This window comes from Lissotriton helveticus, chromosome 1_1 (genome assembly GCF_964261635.1).
Source record: "Lissotriton helveticus chromosome 1_1, aLisHel1.1, whole genome shotgun sequence".
NCBI lineage: Eukaryota > Metazoa > Chordata > Amphibia > Caudata > Salamandridae > Lissotriton > Lissotriton helveticus.
Genome location: NC_136057.1, coordinates 1,192,538,947 through 1,192,558,704, shown reverse-complemented (window position 1 = coordinate 1,192,558,704; position 19,758 = coordinate 1,192,538,947). Strand labels below are relative to the sequence as shown.

General features: G+C 35.2%; 1 protein-coding gene across 1 annotated transcript; it reads left to right on the top strand.

Moving 5' to 3' along the window:
• The first annotated feature begins 5,121 nt into the window (after positions 1–5,121).
• On the top strand, positions 5,122–19,551 carry LOC144772454 (uncharacterized). Its single transcript, XM_078656794.1, has 4 exons — positions 5,122–5,186; positions 13,450–13,887; positions 16,449–16,664; positions 17,461–19,551. Exons 2-4 carry the CDS (start codon positions 13,450–13,452, stop codon positions 17,719–17,721), a joined length of 915 nt encoding a protein of 304 aa, XP_078512920.1. The 5' UTR covers positions 5,122–5,186; the 3' UTR covers positions 17,722–19,551.
• Positions 19,552–19,758: the final 207 nt, after the last annotated feature.

Sequence of the window (19,758 nt, the reverse complement as noted above, 5' to 3'; positions counted from 1 at the left end):
CTCTGAGTTTCACTCTCTATCTCCTTCCCTATCTTGTTCTGCCTTTTTATCTTGCACTCCTTCTATTTTATGCCCTCTGACTCCATTCTGCAGTCTTTTCCCCCTTTCTACGTTCTCTCTCATGATCTCCATTTATCTTGCATCCTCTCTACTTCCTTATCTATCATACTTCTATCTCCTGCACTATCTTCCTCTTTCTTCCTTATCTTTCTCTCTCTTCTTTTCACCTCCTCTCTGCGTCCTCCGTTCTTTCTTTTGCACTCTCTCTTCCTTTTTTTTAATTACTTCTTTATTGCTATTTCTTCTCTATATATTTCTGCTCTCTTCCTTCTTCCTGCCCCCTATTCCATCTGCTCTCTCCTTTCTTCTTGCTCCTTTTCTATCTATCATACTTCTCTGTCCTGCATTCTCCTTTTTCTTTTATCTTTTCCTCTTTCTAATACTCTCCGTATTCCTCTTCCTCCCTATCTATCATTCTTCTCTCTCTCCTTTATGCTTTCTTTTCTCTCTACCGTCCCTCTCTCCTGCACCTCCTAGAGAGAGAACAGAGGGAGAGCAAAGGAAAAAAATAAATACATTACAATCTAAACAATATAGGCTGAACACAGTTATTTCTTAATTACAAAACACACCATCGCTTACCTGCAAGTCGATTCGGGGGCGTTCCCGGCTTTACGCCGCCGCCGCCCAATTCCTGCAAAGAAAGGAAGATAAATAAACTCACAAATACCTTTTCCAAGTTAAAAAACTACCGGACATTGAAAAGGGACAGTCATTTGTTACAAAACACACCATCGCTTACCTGCAAGTCGATTCGGGGGCGTTCCCAGCTTTCGGCTGACGTCACGTGACGTCGGCAAAATCCAAAGAATCTCGGGAACGCCCCCGAATCTGGTCCGGCATTGACGGACAGGCCCCTCGTCCAATGGCTAGGCTCCATTTATGGAGCCAGCCAATAAATGACGAGGGCCGACCCAAACCCCACTACAGTTCTCATCAGGTTTTCGCCTGCGCGAAAAATCTTGCACTCCTTCTATTTTATGCCCTCTTGTTTGTTTGTTTGTTTGTTTGTTTGGATTTATATAGCACTTATAACCCAGGGGTCTCTAAGCGCTTTGCCTTGGGAACACGTCCTGGTTTTTCCCTGTGAGATAGCCCCTACAGGGCATCCCCAAGGTGAAAGCCAGGCATCCTGCCGCGGGGGGCCATTGTGGAGATTAAGCAAGCTTAATGCCCAGAGTTGCAGAGTGTGAACCCATGATTAGGTCAGGCACCGAAGCAAGAATTATCGAGTCCGTGGACATTTGAGCTCGAGACCCTGCCGCGTCGGGAATTGAACCCTGGTCCCGGGTCTGACCTCTGCTTCAGGGTCTGCCTGCTCTAACCAGTGAGCCACACTTCTCCTCTGACTCCATTCTGCAGTCTTTTCCCCCTTTCTACGTTCTCTCTCATGATCTCCATTTATCTTGCATCCTCTCTACTTCCTTATCTATCATACTTCTATCTCCTGCACTATCTTCCTCTTTCTTCCTTATCTTTCTCTCTCTTCTTTTCACCTCCTCTCTGCGTCCTCCGTTCTTTCTTTTGCACTCTCTCTTCCTTTTTTTTAATTACTTCTTTATTGCTATTTCTTCTCTATATATTTCTGCTCTCTTCCTTCTTCCTGCCCCCTATTCCATCTGCTCTCTCCTTTCTTCTTGCTCCTTTTCTATCTATCATACTTCTCTGTCCTGCATTCTCCTTTTTCTTTTAGCTTTTCCTCTTTCTAATACTCTCCGTATTCCTCTTCCTCCCTATCTATCATTCTTCTCTCTCTCCTTTATGCTTTCTTTTCTCTCTACCGTCCCTCTCTCCTGCACCCTCTTCCATCTGCTCTCTCTCCCTCCTTCTTGCTCATGCCCTACTTCTTACTCTTCCTTTACCTTCTGCCTTCCTCCTCTTTCTTCTTACTCCAGAGTCTTATCTCCTTCCTGCCTTCACTCCATCTCTGTCCTCATCTTGTCTTCTCTTTCTATCTTGCACTCTTTGGCTCACTGTCTCAGTCTCCATGGTGCAAGGACCCCCATAGAGAGAGATGTAGATGAAGGGCACTAAGAAGAGAGCAGTTGGAAGAGGGGGCAAGAGGAAGAGTGATGGCAACGGGAAAAAAAAGGAGAGGGAGATAAAGAATAATGATAGATAAGGCAAGAGAGAGAGAGGATGCAGAGAGTGAGCAAAAGAAAAAACAGATAAAAGAGAAAGTTAAAAGGATAAAAGAGGGAGCAAGAGAGAAGAATAGTACATAGGGAGGAAGAGAAAGGGAAGACGAAAAGAAAAGTAAGGGTAGAATGAAGTCAAAAATTCCTTTTCAAACTTAAAAAATATTCCGGGCATTCAAAAGAGACAGTCATTTATTTGTTACAAAACACAACATCGCTTACCTGAAAGTAGTTACGCCAAGGAGGAGACCCGACACGGAAACACTAGAGAGAACAGCCCAAAAAAGAAACATATTAGAAGAATATAAACAAAATAGCCAAACACCTGTAAGAGAAATACAAATTACATTACAATTTGAATTGCGTACCTGAAATCCCTTGTGCCACTTACAATTTGAATCGCGTACCTGAAATCCCTTGTGCCACGGAGACAGCGAGCCATGGATCCCAAGACAAAATGCAGACCGGAAATAGTTACTATCTTGCACTCTTTGTTTTCTATCTTCTTGCTCCATTGTACCCTTGATTTTCTTTTTGTCTTCCCTCTTTCTTCCTCCCTATCTACTATTCTTCTCTAGCACTTTCTCCCTCTTTTATCCCTTTAACTTTCTCTCTTTTCTATCTTTTATCTGTTTTTTCCTCTTGCTCACTCTCTGCATCCACTCTTTCTCTCCTTCCTTATCTATCATTATTCTCTTTATCTCCCTCTCTGCTTTTTTTCCCCTTTGCCATCACTCTTCCTCTTGCCCACTCTTCCAACTGCTCTCTTCTTTACTGCCCTACATCTACATCTCTCTCTATGGGGGTCATTGCACCATGGACACTGAGACAGCGAGCCAAAGATCCCAAGACAAAATGGCAACGGGAAATACTTGGCCAACCCTGCTGTCAAATACCTGCAACAAAAGAAAAATAAATTTAGTCAAATTCAAAGCATTCAAAGTGACAGTATTATTATCTTTACTAAAGACAAAATTGCTTACCTGAAAGTCCTTACACCACTGAGACGGGCCTCTTGCTCCTGCACCTTCTTCCATCCATTCCTCCTTCTTGCTCATGCCCTACATCCTACCCTCCCTTTTTCTCTCTCTCTCGTGTCCTCTCTCCTTCCTGCCTTCACTCTCTATCTACGTCTCCATCTTGTCTTCACTTTCTATCCTGCACTCTTTACTTGCTATCTTCTCACTCCATTCTGCACTTACTTTTCTTCTTGCTTTCCATCTCTCTTGATCTCTCTTATGCGTCTTCTCTCTTCATCAACACTTTCTACCTACTTTGTGTGCTTTACACACATTTTTCCACTTCACTTCCAAAAGTTAGTGTTAGCATCCCTATAAGGCTATATAGATATATAGATGGTGTTAACTATAGTGTTTATTTAGGAACACTATGCCACAACTATGGAGCACCCTGGACAAACGCAATGAGCTATATTTACAACTAATTGTGTGAAAGTTTTATATGTTTGTCTGTTATTTCTTTTACAGGTGCACAAACACTCCGCAATTAGGAGTATTTTTGGAATGAGCAATTGCTCTTCCCCCCTTTTTTTATGCACTAAATCATTTTTTTGATATTTTCACTTTCACGCCCCCAGGTCAGGGTGGACGATTAGAGAGTCCATACCGCCAGGGTATAATTATGTCATTATAAATGCCTAAGTAAATTTAAACTACTGTAAAGGATGAAACATGTTGACTGACTAATTAGTATTTTAAATTAACAAATCCATTAGCTTGGGCATTAAATTCAGACACATAACTCTTTCATTTGTGTACTAAGCATCACGAATTATAGAATTTTACTTACACATTAGGCACTTTTAATTAGAAAACTCACAACATGCCTTTTTCACACAACCTGCTCCGCAGTCTTCTGGCGTCGTAGCACACCAAAGAGGCATTCGGCCTCTTTGGTGGGGCCCAATGATGAAGCATGACACTGACTAGGTCGGTGTGTGAGGGCTTTCTTTTCCACCTAAAGTGAGTGTGCAATTCCCCAGTTGCATCGCTCAGTCTCTGTGGCAATTTGAGACTTATTTAACGTCTCTTCTCTTGTTTATTTAGATTTAACAGGGGACTAAGTGTTCCTTAAGCTCCCTGCCTCTCCTATTGTTCTTTTGTACTTGCTTAAAATTACAAACAATGCTTCTAATACACTCTTTACAACTTCTAATAAAATACACATTGTGTAATTTACATTTCTATCTTTATTTTCTACCTTCCTTTCTACACCTCTATATCCTCTCTTCCTTATCATACTTCTCTCTTTTCCTTATCTTTCCTACTTTATCTTTCTCTTCATCTTTCCACTACTCTCAATCTTGCCTATCCACCCCTCTTTATTTCCATCTCTTCTTCCTGCCCTCCTTCTCTCTCTCTCTTGCTCACTTTATCCTCATTACTACTATACTTTACTAGTTACTCTATACTACATACACTTCTAATACTCTATTTACGACTACTAATATGCTTCATCACTCAGTCCACACACATACTACACATACAACTTCTACAGTCTTAAAGTATGTACTACATATACACTTTGTACACACAATTTCTACACATATGCCTTTATACATATACGTTCGCCACTCTTTACACATGCACTCTTTACACCTGCACTCTTTACACATGCACTCTTTACACATGCACTCTTTACACATGCACTCTTTACACATGCACTCTTTACACATGCACTCTAGTCACAATGTTTCTAAAACGTATATCCACATACAATACAATATATAGTATTAAATATAACTTACTGTATACACTTTTTAATACTAGTAATTAATTAAAATTAAGAACTTTTTGCTAAATATTTTTATATACTAACAATGATTAGGAGTATCGAGCCACTTTTATTATATTAATATCTAAACTCAATATTAATGCTTGTTTTCATTCTTCCTTAGATTGCCAATTGATTGAATAAGATCAGACGTTCATAATTCTTTGACACATCATCAGTGAAAACATCATCACGGTAAAAGTATCTATTTTGCTTCTGTATTCACTTGTAAGTATAGAAATAGCAAGGAAAAAAATAAGACACATATATCAACACACACACACACACATATATATATATATATATATATATGTATATATATATGTATATATATTGTATATACTTATAATTAGAAAATATCGCATAGAAGATTTACATAGGTAACATTAATCTTAAGAAAAAAAAATTATTTAAGACAAAAGTAAAAGTAATTGCTTTGTTTTGCTACCAGCACCAACTATAAAACAGGTCAAAAACAACAGAGTGGATTTAGATCAATAAAACTAGACCTAATCATATATAGACTTATTTATTTAAAAAAATTATATATATATTTATATAGTTACCATTGAAAATTATTTCTTTTGTAAAGACAATTGATAATTGTTTGGAAATATATACAATTACAAGTATCTTTTTTAAATAAGTTATCAACCTGTAACTTGAAATCTATTTAAAAACAGTAAAATAACTATATATATATATACAAATAAATATATACAAATATATCTATATATATATATATATATATATACGCTAATAGTATAAATTATAGCTAGTACATCACTAAAATTGTAAAAAAGATACATCTAAAGTTGCTATCTAAAATACAAAGCAAAAAAATAGTGTAAAATTACATTAATTGCCTAGGATTATAGTTAACTACAAGACAAATATAAATTAGCTATATATATATATATATATATATATATATATATATATATATATAACAGAGAGAGAGAGAACAATAAAAGACTCAGGTATAACAAAAAAATCTAGCAATACTGTAGCGATATCAAATTATTTAATAAATTAGCTTAGCTAAGATGCAAATACTAGCAGCAGATTATCATCAAGGTCATGACAAATTTACATGCAATTCTAGAGGTTATCAATGCTTGCCAAATAGTACATTTGCAATTATACACAACTATTACAAAGATGCACATACATGGACTAAAGAAGACTTGCATTACATTATGAAATTAGGTGATGCTTTATATATAGATATGCATTTACTTAATAGCGAACAACTTAGGCATCCAGATGAGTTACCAAATTTTATTGAACACAATACTACTATCTATTCTCTTAAACTTAAAGAACCTTATTATGGAGACATATTACAACAATGTGACCCTTCGTTTCCAAATCTCAACAAAATATTAAAACAGGCACTTGATTACAACTCCGGTGTTATACTTTGCATGGAAATTTATGTTATTTCCATTTTTAAGAAAAATGATTCGTACTTTGTATTTGACTCACATAGTCGTGATAACACTGGAATGCCTCACCCAAATGGAACATGTATTACTATACAGTTCAGATTTGAAAAACTTCTAGAGTACATCACAAATCTGGCACACTATCTAAAGAAACCAAACATGAATTGTGTACCGTATGAATTAACTCCAATACAAATAAGTACGATTAAAAAAGAATCACTTCAAAAAGCAATGGTGCTTCATGAAAAAAATAAGAATGCAGTAGCACCGAAAAGTATTTATGTGTATTCTACTGAAGCTAGTGAACATTTTTTCACACAAGCATTTGAAATGCGTATAGAAAGTGCCAAAAAATTCATTCAGAGATGTCAATCTAAAAAAAAGACTTTTTTGAATAAGGAACAGCCATTAGCATCTTTAGATAATACTCCTAGTACTAGTACATATTCCTGTGCAATTCTCACTACAACAGGGCCTAATAATCTATCTAAAAACAACAGCAAGCAGATCAGCACAACACAATATACTAATACACCACAAGAGACTACTCCTACTGACACATATGCAAGTATACTTAAGAAAACACTAAAGGGCAACACAGAAAGACAACATATTAATAGCACACACATAAATGTACAACAGACAATACCAGCAAGTAATTTAAATACCAACACATATTCTAGTAATGTAATTAATAGCACACACATAAATGTACAACAAACAATATACACAAGTAATTTACATACAAACACATATTCAAGTGATTACTATAATACATATAAACGTATTACTGGAAGTAATGACAGTTTACTTCATGATAATATACACAATAGCACATTGCACAACAAGGAAAGTAGCACAAATAATACCAATCTAGATTCAAATATTTTAACACAAACACCACAAGGAAATACCTTTTTACATAACACACATCCACAGGAAAAAAATACACATAGTGATAAAAGTATTCACTATACACATTCTCTTCAAAATAGTATATTTGCTATTCTAAAGAACTACTGTAAACCAGCATATATTTGGGATAGTGTAGACTTGCACTGTATTATGAATCTTGGAGATGCTTTGTACACTGAAATGCACTCTGTTGATGAACAAGATTGTATGCAACCTCTAAAGTTACCAAATTACATAGTTAGCAATGACATAATTTATTCTACAAAGCTCAAAAAATGCTTTAGCGAAGAACTAACAAAATCAGCACAAACTTTACATAGTAAATTTATATCTGCATTAACTTCTACAATTAATTCACAAACTGGTGTATTGATCTCTATAGGTAGATATATAATTTCAGTCTTCAAAACTATACATACATACTCTCTATTTGATTCACATAGCCAAAATGAAAATGCAATACAACATTCTAATGGAACATGTATTGCTATCCAAATTGACTCTATTAATCTTATTATAGAATACATCCTAAAGTTAGGCAATAGAGAACAAATTACTAATTCTGAGAGTATTATTTTAGATTTAACTACTGTGAACATAACAACAATTAGCAAAAAAGGATTACAGCAAACACAACGGAATCATAAACAAGGAAATGTAAAGTCTAGAAAAAGCATATATGTTCATACGACACATATATCTATAAATGCATTAGGGGAAATTCCTTCAAATAACTTACAAGTAGAAAATACATTAATAAACACACAAAAGAGCAATAGTCAAGACAATAGACTGCATGTAACAGAAGACAGTTATTTAGCTTCACACATAGCTCTTAACAATACTGAGATAATAAACACATTAACAGCTGATGTTGAATCACTAATTCAAACAACCAATATAGAAATTCTAGAAATAAACAGTAATAGAAAAAGAAAACGGACACAAAACAAAGAGAATGAACTTAATCATAGAGATATAGCAGGTCAAACAACAAATGATATAATTAGGATATTTCAGGAAGAAATAAGATATGGACCTGAGTACACTTGCACTATTTGCAATCAACTATGGCATAAGCAAAGTCTTCAAAAAACAAACAGTATTAGTAAGAGAGCTAAATTCATAGAATGTAACATTAGCAAATACAGAACAGATGAGATATGCAGAACATGTTACACATATATATCTAAAGACAAAATACCTCCATGTTCAGTATATAATGGGATGACATTTCCTGATATCCCAGCAGTCTTACACTTGCATAACTTAGAAGAAAGATTAGTATCACCAAGAATACCTTTTTTACAAATTAGAACATTACCACGTGGATTCCAAAAATCTCTATCAGGTGCAGTAGTAAATGTACCTGCAGACGTTATGACAACAGTAACTGTTTTACCAAGGCAAATTAATGATAACATGACAATTCCAATAAAATTAAAAAGAAAATTAAGTTATAAATCTTATACCCATTATGAAAATGTTAGACCAAACAAAGTAAAACGTGCAGCTTTATATTTAGCCACTACTAGCACTTTGTTTCAAGAATATGGAATCACTATTAATAAAGATTGGGATTATACAACACAAGATATACATTCTTGTGATGAGACTTCAGATACAAGTTATATGTCAGATTCCTCAGACAATATTCCAGCAGGAAATTTAGATACTATGTTAGATAATGAAACTATTACTACAGAAACAAATAATATTTTAAGTTTAGCACCTGCAGAATATAACACACCAAGAGGCTTGTATGAAGACAAAGATTCTGAATATTTGGCATTCCCAACTATATTTTGCGGAAAACGAAGGCCAACTAATAAAGAAAGGCATGTCCCAATACATTACAGCACAATCTGTCAATCAGAAGTAAGAAGTAATGATCTAAGAGTAGCAAAGTGTGCTACTAATCTTTTCTTTAAATTAAAAACATTACACATTAAACAATTACAGAGCAAAATATTTATATCTCTTAGGAAATACTTTAATAATGGAAACATTATAACTGCCAAAGACATAAAAGATAAATTAGATACAATTTTACAGTATAATGAAGGATACAAAATACTTAAAACTATCCGTAGTTCACCACCATATTGGGAGCAATGCAAAAAAGACCTTTTTGCTATGATTAGACAATTAGGATTACCAACATTTTTTTTAACTTTATCTGCTGCAGAAACGAAATGGTATCACTTAATTAACATATTATTACGTACAGAAAAAAGACCAGAATGCACAAAAGAAGAATTTAAAAATATGTCATGGGAAACAAAATGCCAATTAATACAGCAAAATCCCATTACATGTGCAAGACATTTTGACTTCCAAGTTAGGAAATTATTTAATTCTATTTTATTGCATGAAAGTAATCCGATTGGCAAAATTATTGATTACTTTTATAGAGTGGAATTCCAACAACGGGGATCACCACATATACATGCTATAATATGGATAGAAAATGCTCCACTATATGAAACTTCTGATAGGAATGAAGTCACTACTTTCATAAATAAGTATGTTACATGTGCAAAAACACAAGAACCAGATATAGAGTCTTTACTACCTCTACAAAGACACGGCCATACCAAAAACTGCCGTATCAAACATAAAAGAACATGCAAATATCATTATCCCAGATATCCAATGCCTGAAACTTTTATACTAGAACCAATAGAGCTAGACAAAACAAATAACGAGCTCTTACAGCAAATTGAACTAATACATCTAACTATAAACAGCCAAGAATTTTCAAATTATACTTTTGAACAGTTTTTACATTCAATGAACATAGATCTAAAACAATATACTTTATGTATACAATCTATTATAGAAAAAAATACTATTTTCTTGAAAAGGACACCAGCTGAATGCTTTATAAATAACTACAATCCAACTATTTTGAAAGCATGGCAAGCAAACATAGATATACAATACATCTTAGATGCATATGCATGTGCTGTGTATATTGTTTCATACATTAGTAAATCACAGCGAGGAATGAGCAAATTAATTGCCCAAGCTGCTAAAGAAGTACATGCCAATCCGAGTATTAAAGAACAACTTAAGCATATAGGTAACAAATTCTTAAACTGTACAGAAATAAGTGCCCAAGAAGCAGCATATCTAATACTACAAATTCCTTTACGGAAAAGTTCAAGATCTTTTGTATTTATCAATACAAGTCCTAATGAAAAGCGTACATACTTATTAAAAGACATCGAAACTATCAATTCTTTACCAGATGAGTCTTGTAAAATACAATATGATAATATTATAGTGAGGTACAGCAAACGCCCTGTAAAATTAGAAACATGTACATTAACTGACTATGCATCTATGTATAATGAAAAGAAAAAATGTAAAGGAAAAGAAGAAACAGGCCATGACAATTTCCTTATTGAAAATAACTTTCATAGCTCAGATGACGAAGAACTTGAGATAAATTTAGTAGACGAAACAAACTACATAAAAAGGAAAAAAGCAAGAGTAATTCGCTATTGCAGATTTAACATCAAAAATGACTCCGAAAACTACTATAGAGAATTGCTCATGCTTTTTTACCCATGGCGAAATGAACATAATATAATTAATAACAAGGAAACGTATTATGAACGCTATCTAGAACTTAAAAATGCAGTTGATTCAAACCATAATAAATATAATAAACATAATAAACTACTAACAACTAATAGCAATGAAACTAGTATATTAGATACATTGCTACCACCAATAGATGCAGAAGAAGATAACGCCATATTCCATGAAGTCCAAAATAATGAAAACCCATTGTATGACCTATCATTTGATTTAGGGATTAGAAGTACAAGTAGAGAAGAAGCACTAAGCAATAACATAATGCCAAAAGAACAATATGATAGTATAATGCAAAATCTAACAGCAGAACAACTTAACTTTATATATCATCATTTGCATTGGGTTAAAACTAAAGAAACACCATGCTACACATTTTGTACAGGTGGTGCAGGAGTAGGCAAAAGTTTCCTTATAACAGCACTTTACCAAACATTAGTACGTTATTACAATACAAAAGCAGGAGAAAACCCAGATAACATATATGTATTGCTTACAGCTCCAACTGGCAAAGCAGCACATAACATTCAAGGCAAAAAACTACATAGTACTTTTAAAATACCTATTTCACAAACACTAACTCATAGACAGCTAACTCATGAGAATAGAAGCACACTACAAGGTCAGCTAATGCATCTTAAATTGCTAATAATTGATGAAATATCAATGGTAGGGGCAAATGTATTCAACTTTATACATAATAGATTGCAAGAGATAAAAATGTCTGATCTCCCTTTTGGCGGAATATCTATTTTAGCAATTGGAGACTTTTACCAATTGAAGCCAGTTTTTGACCCATACATATTTGACAACCCAAAACATTCATATAGGCCAGTAAGTACTAATTTATGGCAGACACATTTCAAGTTATTTGAGTTGACTAAAATAATGAGACAACAAAATGACTTGCCATTTGCTGAACTACTAAACAGATTAAGAGAAGGGAAACAAACAAATGAAGATATTATTCAGATAAAAACACGAGAAATAGAGCCACCTGAAACCATTAGCAAAACGATCCCTTACATTATGGGAACTAACAATGAAGTCAATAGCATAAATAATGCAGTTTTATTAGAACATATAACTCATTACCCAGTTTACACAGCTACAGCAATAGATACAGTTGCAGCAGACTTAAGTGAAGCAGTAAAAAAAAAATACTCCAACAGTTGCCCACAGATCCTACTAAAACAATGAGCCTGCCATCAATATTACATATTGCATTGCAATTAAGATATGATTTAACAAACAATATAAATGTCAATGATGGTTTAACAAATGGTGCAACAGGTATAGTAGAATTTGTAGAAACTATCAATAACAGACCAAATGTAATTTGGATTAATTTTGATAAAGAAACAGTAGGTAAATTAACAAGACAAGAAAACAAACACATATATCACAGTAATATTTTGCCTCATTGGACACCCATTCATGCTATTACACGGCATTTCCAATATACACAGAAATTTATAACTATTATACGCAAACAATTCCCATTGCGACAATCATCTGCAAGAACTATACATAGAACACAAGGAGAAACAATTGAGCCCATTTACATTCACTTTAACAACAGTAAAGTACATCATCTGCATTATGTAGCTTTAAGCAGAGCTAAATCTTTAGACAACATATACATTAGAAACTTTCAGCAAGACAAAATAGCTGTACATCCAAAAGTACATGAAGTAATGACACGTTTAAGAACACACATGCAATTACAAATATCAGTACCACAATTAGATCGCTATAGACAACAGTGTAATATAATTGTCCATAACATACGGTCCTTGCAAAGAAATTACACTGCTATTAAATCGGACCAAAATATCATGAACAGTGATATTATATGCCTCACTGAAATAAACACAACTAGAAAAGCAGGTAAGAATACGTTCTTAATAGAACAATATCACCTAGTATTATTTGATAAATTTCACAACCAGCACACAAAGCATGGTATTGCCATTTATTACAAAAAAAACATGCTTTTATCGCCAATATATCAAACACAACACAAAATTGACTTGTTATTTTTCACTCAGCATCTTAATGATTCTGAATACTTATTTATTATACTGTACAAACCACCACATGTACTTTTGCAAACATTATTACAAGTTTTAAGTAGCATAATTAACTTGTATCCAAATTCGAAATATGTCATCATGGGAGACTTCAATATAGATTTAACACAAATGTCACCAAACAGAACTTTGCTATTAGAATATATGCTACAGCAATTTCAATGCCAGCAAAAAATACAACAATACACAACAGACTACAATTCAACACTAGATCACATCTATACTAATGACAACATCATGCACTACAGTACATTAGAATCATATTATAGTGATCACAAAGCATTATGGGTGGCAGTTTAAAATGCAACAACTTCATTAACATGCGATTTTATTACAGGTAATAGCAAAAGGGGAAAAATTTATGTTCAGAATGTGTACTAACATTTTCTCTCGTTTCAGATGATTTCCATACAAGACCTCAAAAAAATGAAACCTGAAGACAACAAACCGTACCAAAAAACAATCCGAGCCAACGTTATAAAATGTTCCACAAAAACAAACTATACAAATGCTAAACAAGAGAACAAAGTCATGTATCATCTAGCTCTAGCTGATGAAAGTAGTTGCATTAAAGCAACGTGCTACAATGAGCCATTTTACCAGCAAACTAAAGAAGGACAAGCTATTATGATTCGCAATTTCTTAGCCAAAAACAATGTGATTATCATCACGAAACAAACGAAACTATCACGCATGATCCCCTTAACTATACCTCAAGAAATAATACAGGAGGCAGAATATATCCTACAACCCCCTGCTCCACCAATATCACCTATAAAAACAGTTAAAACAGCTTCACTACGCTCATTAATGAGCATTTCTGGGACTATTGCAGAGGTAAGCTTATAAAAAGAAAGAAAATTATCACACACCCTTTTACACACACACTATATACCAAAAACTCTTGCACACAATACTTACCGCTTTGACCGACTCTCACTCTTTGACCGACTCTCACTCTTTGACAGACTCTCTCTCTTTGACAGACTCTCTCTCTTTGACAGACTCTCTCTTTCACAGACTCTCTCTCTTTCACAGACTCTCTCTCTTTCACAGACTCTCTCTCATTGACAGACTCTCTTGGACAGACTCTCTTTGACAGACTCTCTCTCTTTGACAGACTCTCTCTTTGACCGACTCTCTTTGACCGACTCTCTTTGACCGACTCTCTTTGACCGACTCTCTTTGACAGACTCTCTTTGACCGACTCTCTTTGACCGACTCTCTTTGACAGACTCTCTCTCTTTCACAGACTCTCTCTCTTTCACAGACTCTCTCTCTCTTTAACAGACTCTCTCTCTTTGACAGACTCTCTCTCTTTGACAGACTCTCTCTCTCTTTGACAGACTCTCTCTCTCTTTGACAGACTCTCTCTCTCTTTGACAGACTCTCTCTCTCTTTGACAGACTCTCTCTCTCTTTGACAGACTCTCTCTCTTTGACAGACTCTCTCTCTTTGACAGACTCTCTCTCTTTGACAGACTCTCTCTTTGACACTCTCTCTCTTTGACACTCTCTCTCTTTGACACTCTCTCTTTGACAGACTCTCTCTCTTTGACAGACTCTCTTTGACAGACTCTCTTTGACAGACTCTCTTTGACAGACTCTCTCTCTTTGACCGACTCTCTCTTTGACAGACTCTCTCTTTGACAGACTCTGTCTCTTTGACAGACTCTCTCTCTTTCACAGACTCTCTCTCTTTGACAGACTCTCTCTCTTTCACAGACTCTCTCTCTTTAACAGACTCTCTCTCTTTAACAGACTCTCTCTCTTTCACAGACTCTCTCTCTTTGACAGACTCTCTCTCTCTTTGACAGACTCTCTCTCTCTTTGACAGACTCTCTCTCTCTTTGACAGACTCTCTCTCTCTTTGACAGACTCTCTCTCTCTTTGACAGACTCTCTCTCTCTTTGACAGACTCTCTCTCTCTTTGACAGACTCTCTCTCTTTGACAGACTCTCTCTCTTTGACAGACTCTCTCTCTTTGACAGACTCTCTCTTTGACAGACTCTCTCTTTGACACTCTCTCTCTTTGACACTCTCTCTCTTTGACAGACTCTCTCTCTTTGACAGACTCTCTTTGACAGACTCTCTTTGACAGACTCTCTTTGACAGACTCTCTCTCTTTGACAGACTCTCTCTCTTTGACAGACTCTCTCTTTGACCGACTCTCTCTTTGACAGACTCTGTCTCTTTGACAGACTCTCTCTCTTTCACAGACTCTCTCTCTTTGACAGACTCTCTCTTTCACAGATTCTCTCTCTTTGACAGACTCTCTCTCTTTAACCGACTCTCTCTCTTTAACAGACTCTCTCTCTTTGACAGACTCTCTCTCTTTGACAGACTCTCTCTCTTTGACAGACTCTCTCGCTTTGACAGACTCTCTCTTTGACAGACTCTCTCTCTCTTTGACAGACTCTCTCTTTGACAAACTCTCTCTCTCTTTGACAGACTCTCTCTCTTTGACAGACTCTCTCTTTGACAGACTCTCTCTCTTTGACAGACTCTCTCTCTTTGACAGACTCTCTCTCTTTGACAGACTCTCTTTGACAGACTCTCTTTGACAGACTCTCTTTGACAGACTCTCTCTCTTTGACAGACTCTCTCTCTTTGACAGACTCTCTCTTTGACCGACTCTCTCTTTGACAGACTCTGTCTCTTTGACAGACTCTCTCTCTTTCACAGACTCTCTCTCTTTGACAGACTCTCTCTTTCACAGATTCTCTCTCTTTGACAGACTCTCTCTCTTTAACCGACTCTCTCTCTTTAACAGACTCTCTCTCTTTGACAGACTCTCTCTCTTTGACAGACTCTCTCTCTTTGACAGACTCTCTCGCTTTGACAGACTCTCTCTTTGACAGACTCTCTCTCTCTTTGACAGACTCTCTCTTTGACAAACTCTCTCTCTCTTTGACAGACTCTCTCTCTTTGACAGACTCTCTCTTTGACAGACTCTCTCTCTTTGACAGACTCTCTCTCTTTGACAGACTCTCTCTCTTTGACAGACTCTCTCTTTGACAGACTCTCTCTCTCTTTGACAGACTCTCTCTCTCTTTGACAGACTCTCTCTCTCTTTGACAGACTCTCTCTCTCTTTGACAGACTCTCTCTCTCTTTGACAGACTCTCTCTCTCTTTGACACTCTCTCTCTTTGACACTCTCTCTCTTTGACAGACTCTCTCTCTCTTTGACACTCTCTCTCTGACAGACTCTCATAAAAAACACTTTCGTACACACTCTTGAGCACACTCTTTCGCACACTCACACACTTTCACACACATTCTTTAACACACACATTCTGCTACAACACGCTCACACCAACTCTTTAACACCCACACTCTTACACACCAACACTGTAACATAATAAAAAAAATTCTATTACCAATTTTTTGTCTTACAGGAAGAAGAAACAAAAACAATTATTATTGCTGGCCAAGATACAAAACTTAAATCAATAACTGTGAAAGATACAACGGACTCAGTGAAAATAACTCTTTGGAGAGATGCCACAGACTTCCCCATAGAAATTGGATCCTACATAAAGATGACGCACCTGACAGTGCATGAATTTAGCAGCAATAAAATGTTAAACACAACAAGAAATACACAATTTCAAGTAAGTACAAATTATTAAACTATTAATAACTTGCTCTACTACTCAATCTATACTATTTACTTTTTAAAACACTATCAAACTCTATATTCACTAATTACAATTCACTCAAACTCTCTCTTCTAATACTCTCTATCTAAATCAATTAAGCTATACTACGTATTCTACTAATCACTACTATAAAACTCACTAATACTCTCCACTAATAAATCTACTACTCAATCTTAACTACTCTCTCTTTATTACTCACACCATAAAAAAACACAATTACAGAAAAATAACATTCACTATTTCAAAATAACTTACTAAGAATGCCCAACTATCACTTACAAATATGACTTTAATACTTACACTTAAGTACACAATTTTGTCGTTTTCAAATTCTCTTTATACTACTACGCCAATAACTTCAATACTCCCAAAAATAATTAACAATGCACTAAAAAAAAACACACTCTACTAATAACTCAAACTCAACTCACACTGCACTATTAACTATAATCACTATTTACAATACTCTTCTAAAACACAAAACTAGTACCTACTACTCACTATTTATTAATACGTATTTTTACTAAAGTACCTATAACATTACAAAACAGTCTCTAATCCTCTATTATACACACTATATTATACCTTTTCACTATCTTTACTCACATCTATCCTTTCTTAAACTATCTTCACTACTTATTAACATTATTTAAGCCTGCATATAACAAGAAATTTTTCCGTAGGTCAACACAAGAAAAAAAAAGGACTTCAAAAAAATGAAATTAACTAACTTCTTTTTCCTTCACAGAAAATACAACCACCAGAAGAAGAAATAAATATGACTATATATGGGCTAGAAACTGCGCATCAGGAACACTGTACACTAAATGTACATATTGATAACGCCGAAAATTTACAATCAGTAGAAATAAATAACAATGTTCTACTGGACTTCTTCAATATACCAGCCGACATTGACGACATTCAAGAAGCTCTAATGCCTAGCTGGCCAAAAAATGTTAATGTCATTTTTCAAAACGGATACATACTAAAAATACATGAGTTGTAAAAAAGAACACAATACTTTACTGTAAATAGAAGTACAAAAAGAAGATATTCAAATTATGTTTCAGTAAAAAGGCTAAAAATACAGTATTTTAATTAAAGTTTAATTTGCTTTCATACAATAATACTAAATATATTTACTTAAATACAATTTTTAAAGCTTTTTATCTTGTCTTTGCATTATTATTTACAGAGTACATAAGATATGTTACTGGCCAATTTTACTTTAAAAAGACTACAACAAATGCAATAATTCTATGTTCTATAGCAAATTGAGCAAAATGCATAAAATGTTACTGTGCACAATTTTTTTTTTTACAGAAGCTACACCACATGCACTCATTCTATGTTCTGTAGCAAATTCATCTGTCTTATACCTTGTGAAAGAATGGGAAAATACAAACATCCCACATTCATTAGAACTGCTACTCCCGTGATAATGCTCATATACCTACACTTTCATCCATCCACCCATCATTCATCCCACCACCTTTTCATACATCTTTCATCCATGCAATATTTTATCCACCCATACATCAGCCACGTTTTATTCCATTCGTCCACCCTTTTATCCTACCATGCATCCTTTCATCCACACTTTCATTCATCCACACTTGCATCTTTCCATCCATACTTTCTCAGCCACACTTCGATCCATCCACCCATCATATAGCCACCTACATTTTCACACATCCATTCATCATTCATGCAACATTTTTATTAATACATCCATCTAACATTTCATTCTACTAACAATACATTCACTCACTTTCAGCTTTACATCCATACATCCATCCTTTACACATCCACCCTTCTATCCATCCACTCATCATTCGTCCACCCACCTTTTCAACAATACATCATTCATCCATGCAACATTTTCTACATCCATCTTAAAATGTCAGTCTCCAATATATATACACATCAACGCATCCATCCAGCAACACATCATTTATCCACCGACATTTTCACAAATACATCATACATCCATGCAACATTTTAACTATCCATACTTTCATTCTACCATCCATCCTTCATCCATCCAACGTTTCATCTATACATCCATCCACCCACACTTTCATCCACCCACCCATCATTCATCACAACACATTTTCACACATCCATACGTCATTCATCCATGCAACATTTTATACATCCATACATCCACCTTTTCTTACATCCGTCCTTCCGTCCACCCTTTTATCCTTCCATGCATCCTTTCATCCACACTTTTATTCATCCATCCTTCAGCCAGCCACACTTCCACCTTTCCATACATCCATCCTTTACTCATCCACCCTTCGATCCATACACCCATCATACAGCCACATAAATTTCCACACATCCATCCATCATTCATGCAACATTTTTAATAATACATTCATCTACCATTTCATTCTACTAACAATACATCCATCCACTTTCAGCTTTCCATCCAGACAGCCATCATTTACACATCCACCCTTCTATCCATTCACTCATCATTCGTCCAACAACTTTTTCAACGATCCATCAATCATTCATCCATGCAACATTTTCTACATCCATCTTAAAATTTAATTCCACAATCTATACACACATCAACACATCCATCCAGCCACACATTATTTATCCACCTAGCTTTTCACACATGCATCATACATCCATGCAACTTTAACTATCCATCCTTTCATTCTTCCATCCATCCTTCATACATCCTTCATCCATCCAACGTTTCATCTATACATCAATTCACCCACACTTTCATCCATCCACCCATCATTCATCACACCACCTTTTCACACATCCATACATCATTCATCCATGCAACATTTTATACATCCATACAACCACCTTTTCTTTCATCCGTCCTTCCGTCCACCCTTTCATCCTTCCATGCATCCTTTCATCCATTCACACTTTCAACAATACATCCTGCATCCATCCACTTTTTCATCCTTCCATCCATCCTTTACACATCCACACACCTTTTCAAACATCCATCATTCATCCATGCAACATTTTATACATCAATCTTCAGATTCTTCAGAACTTATGGGGT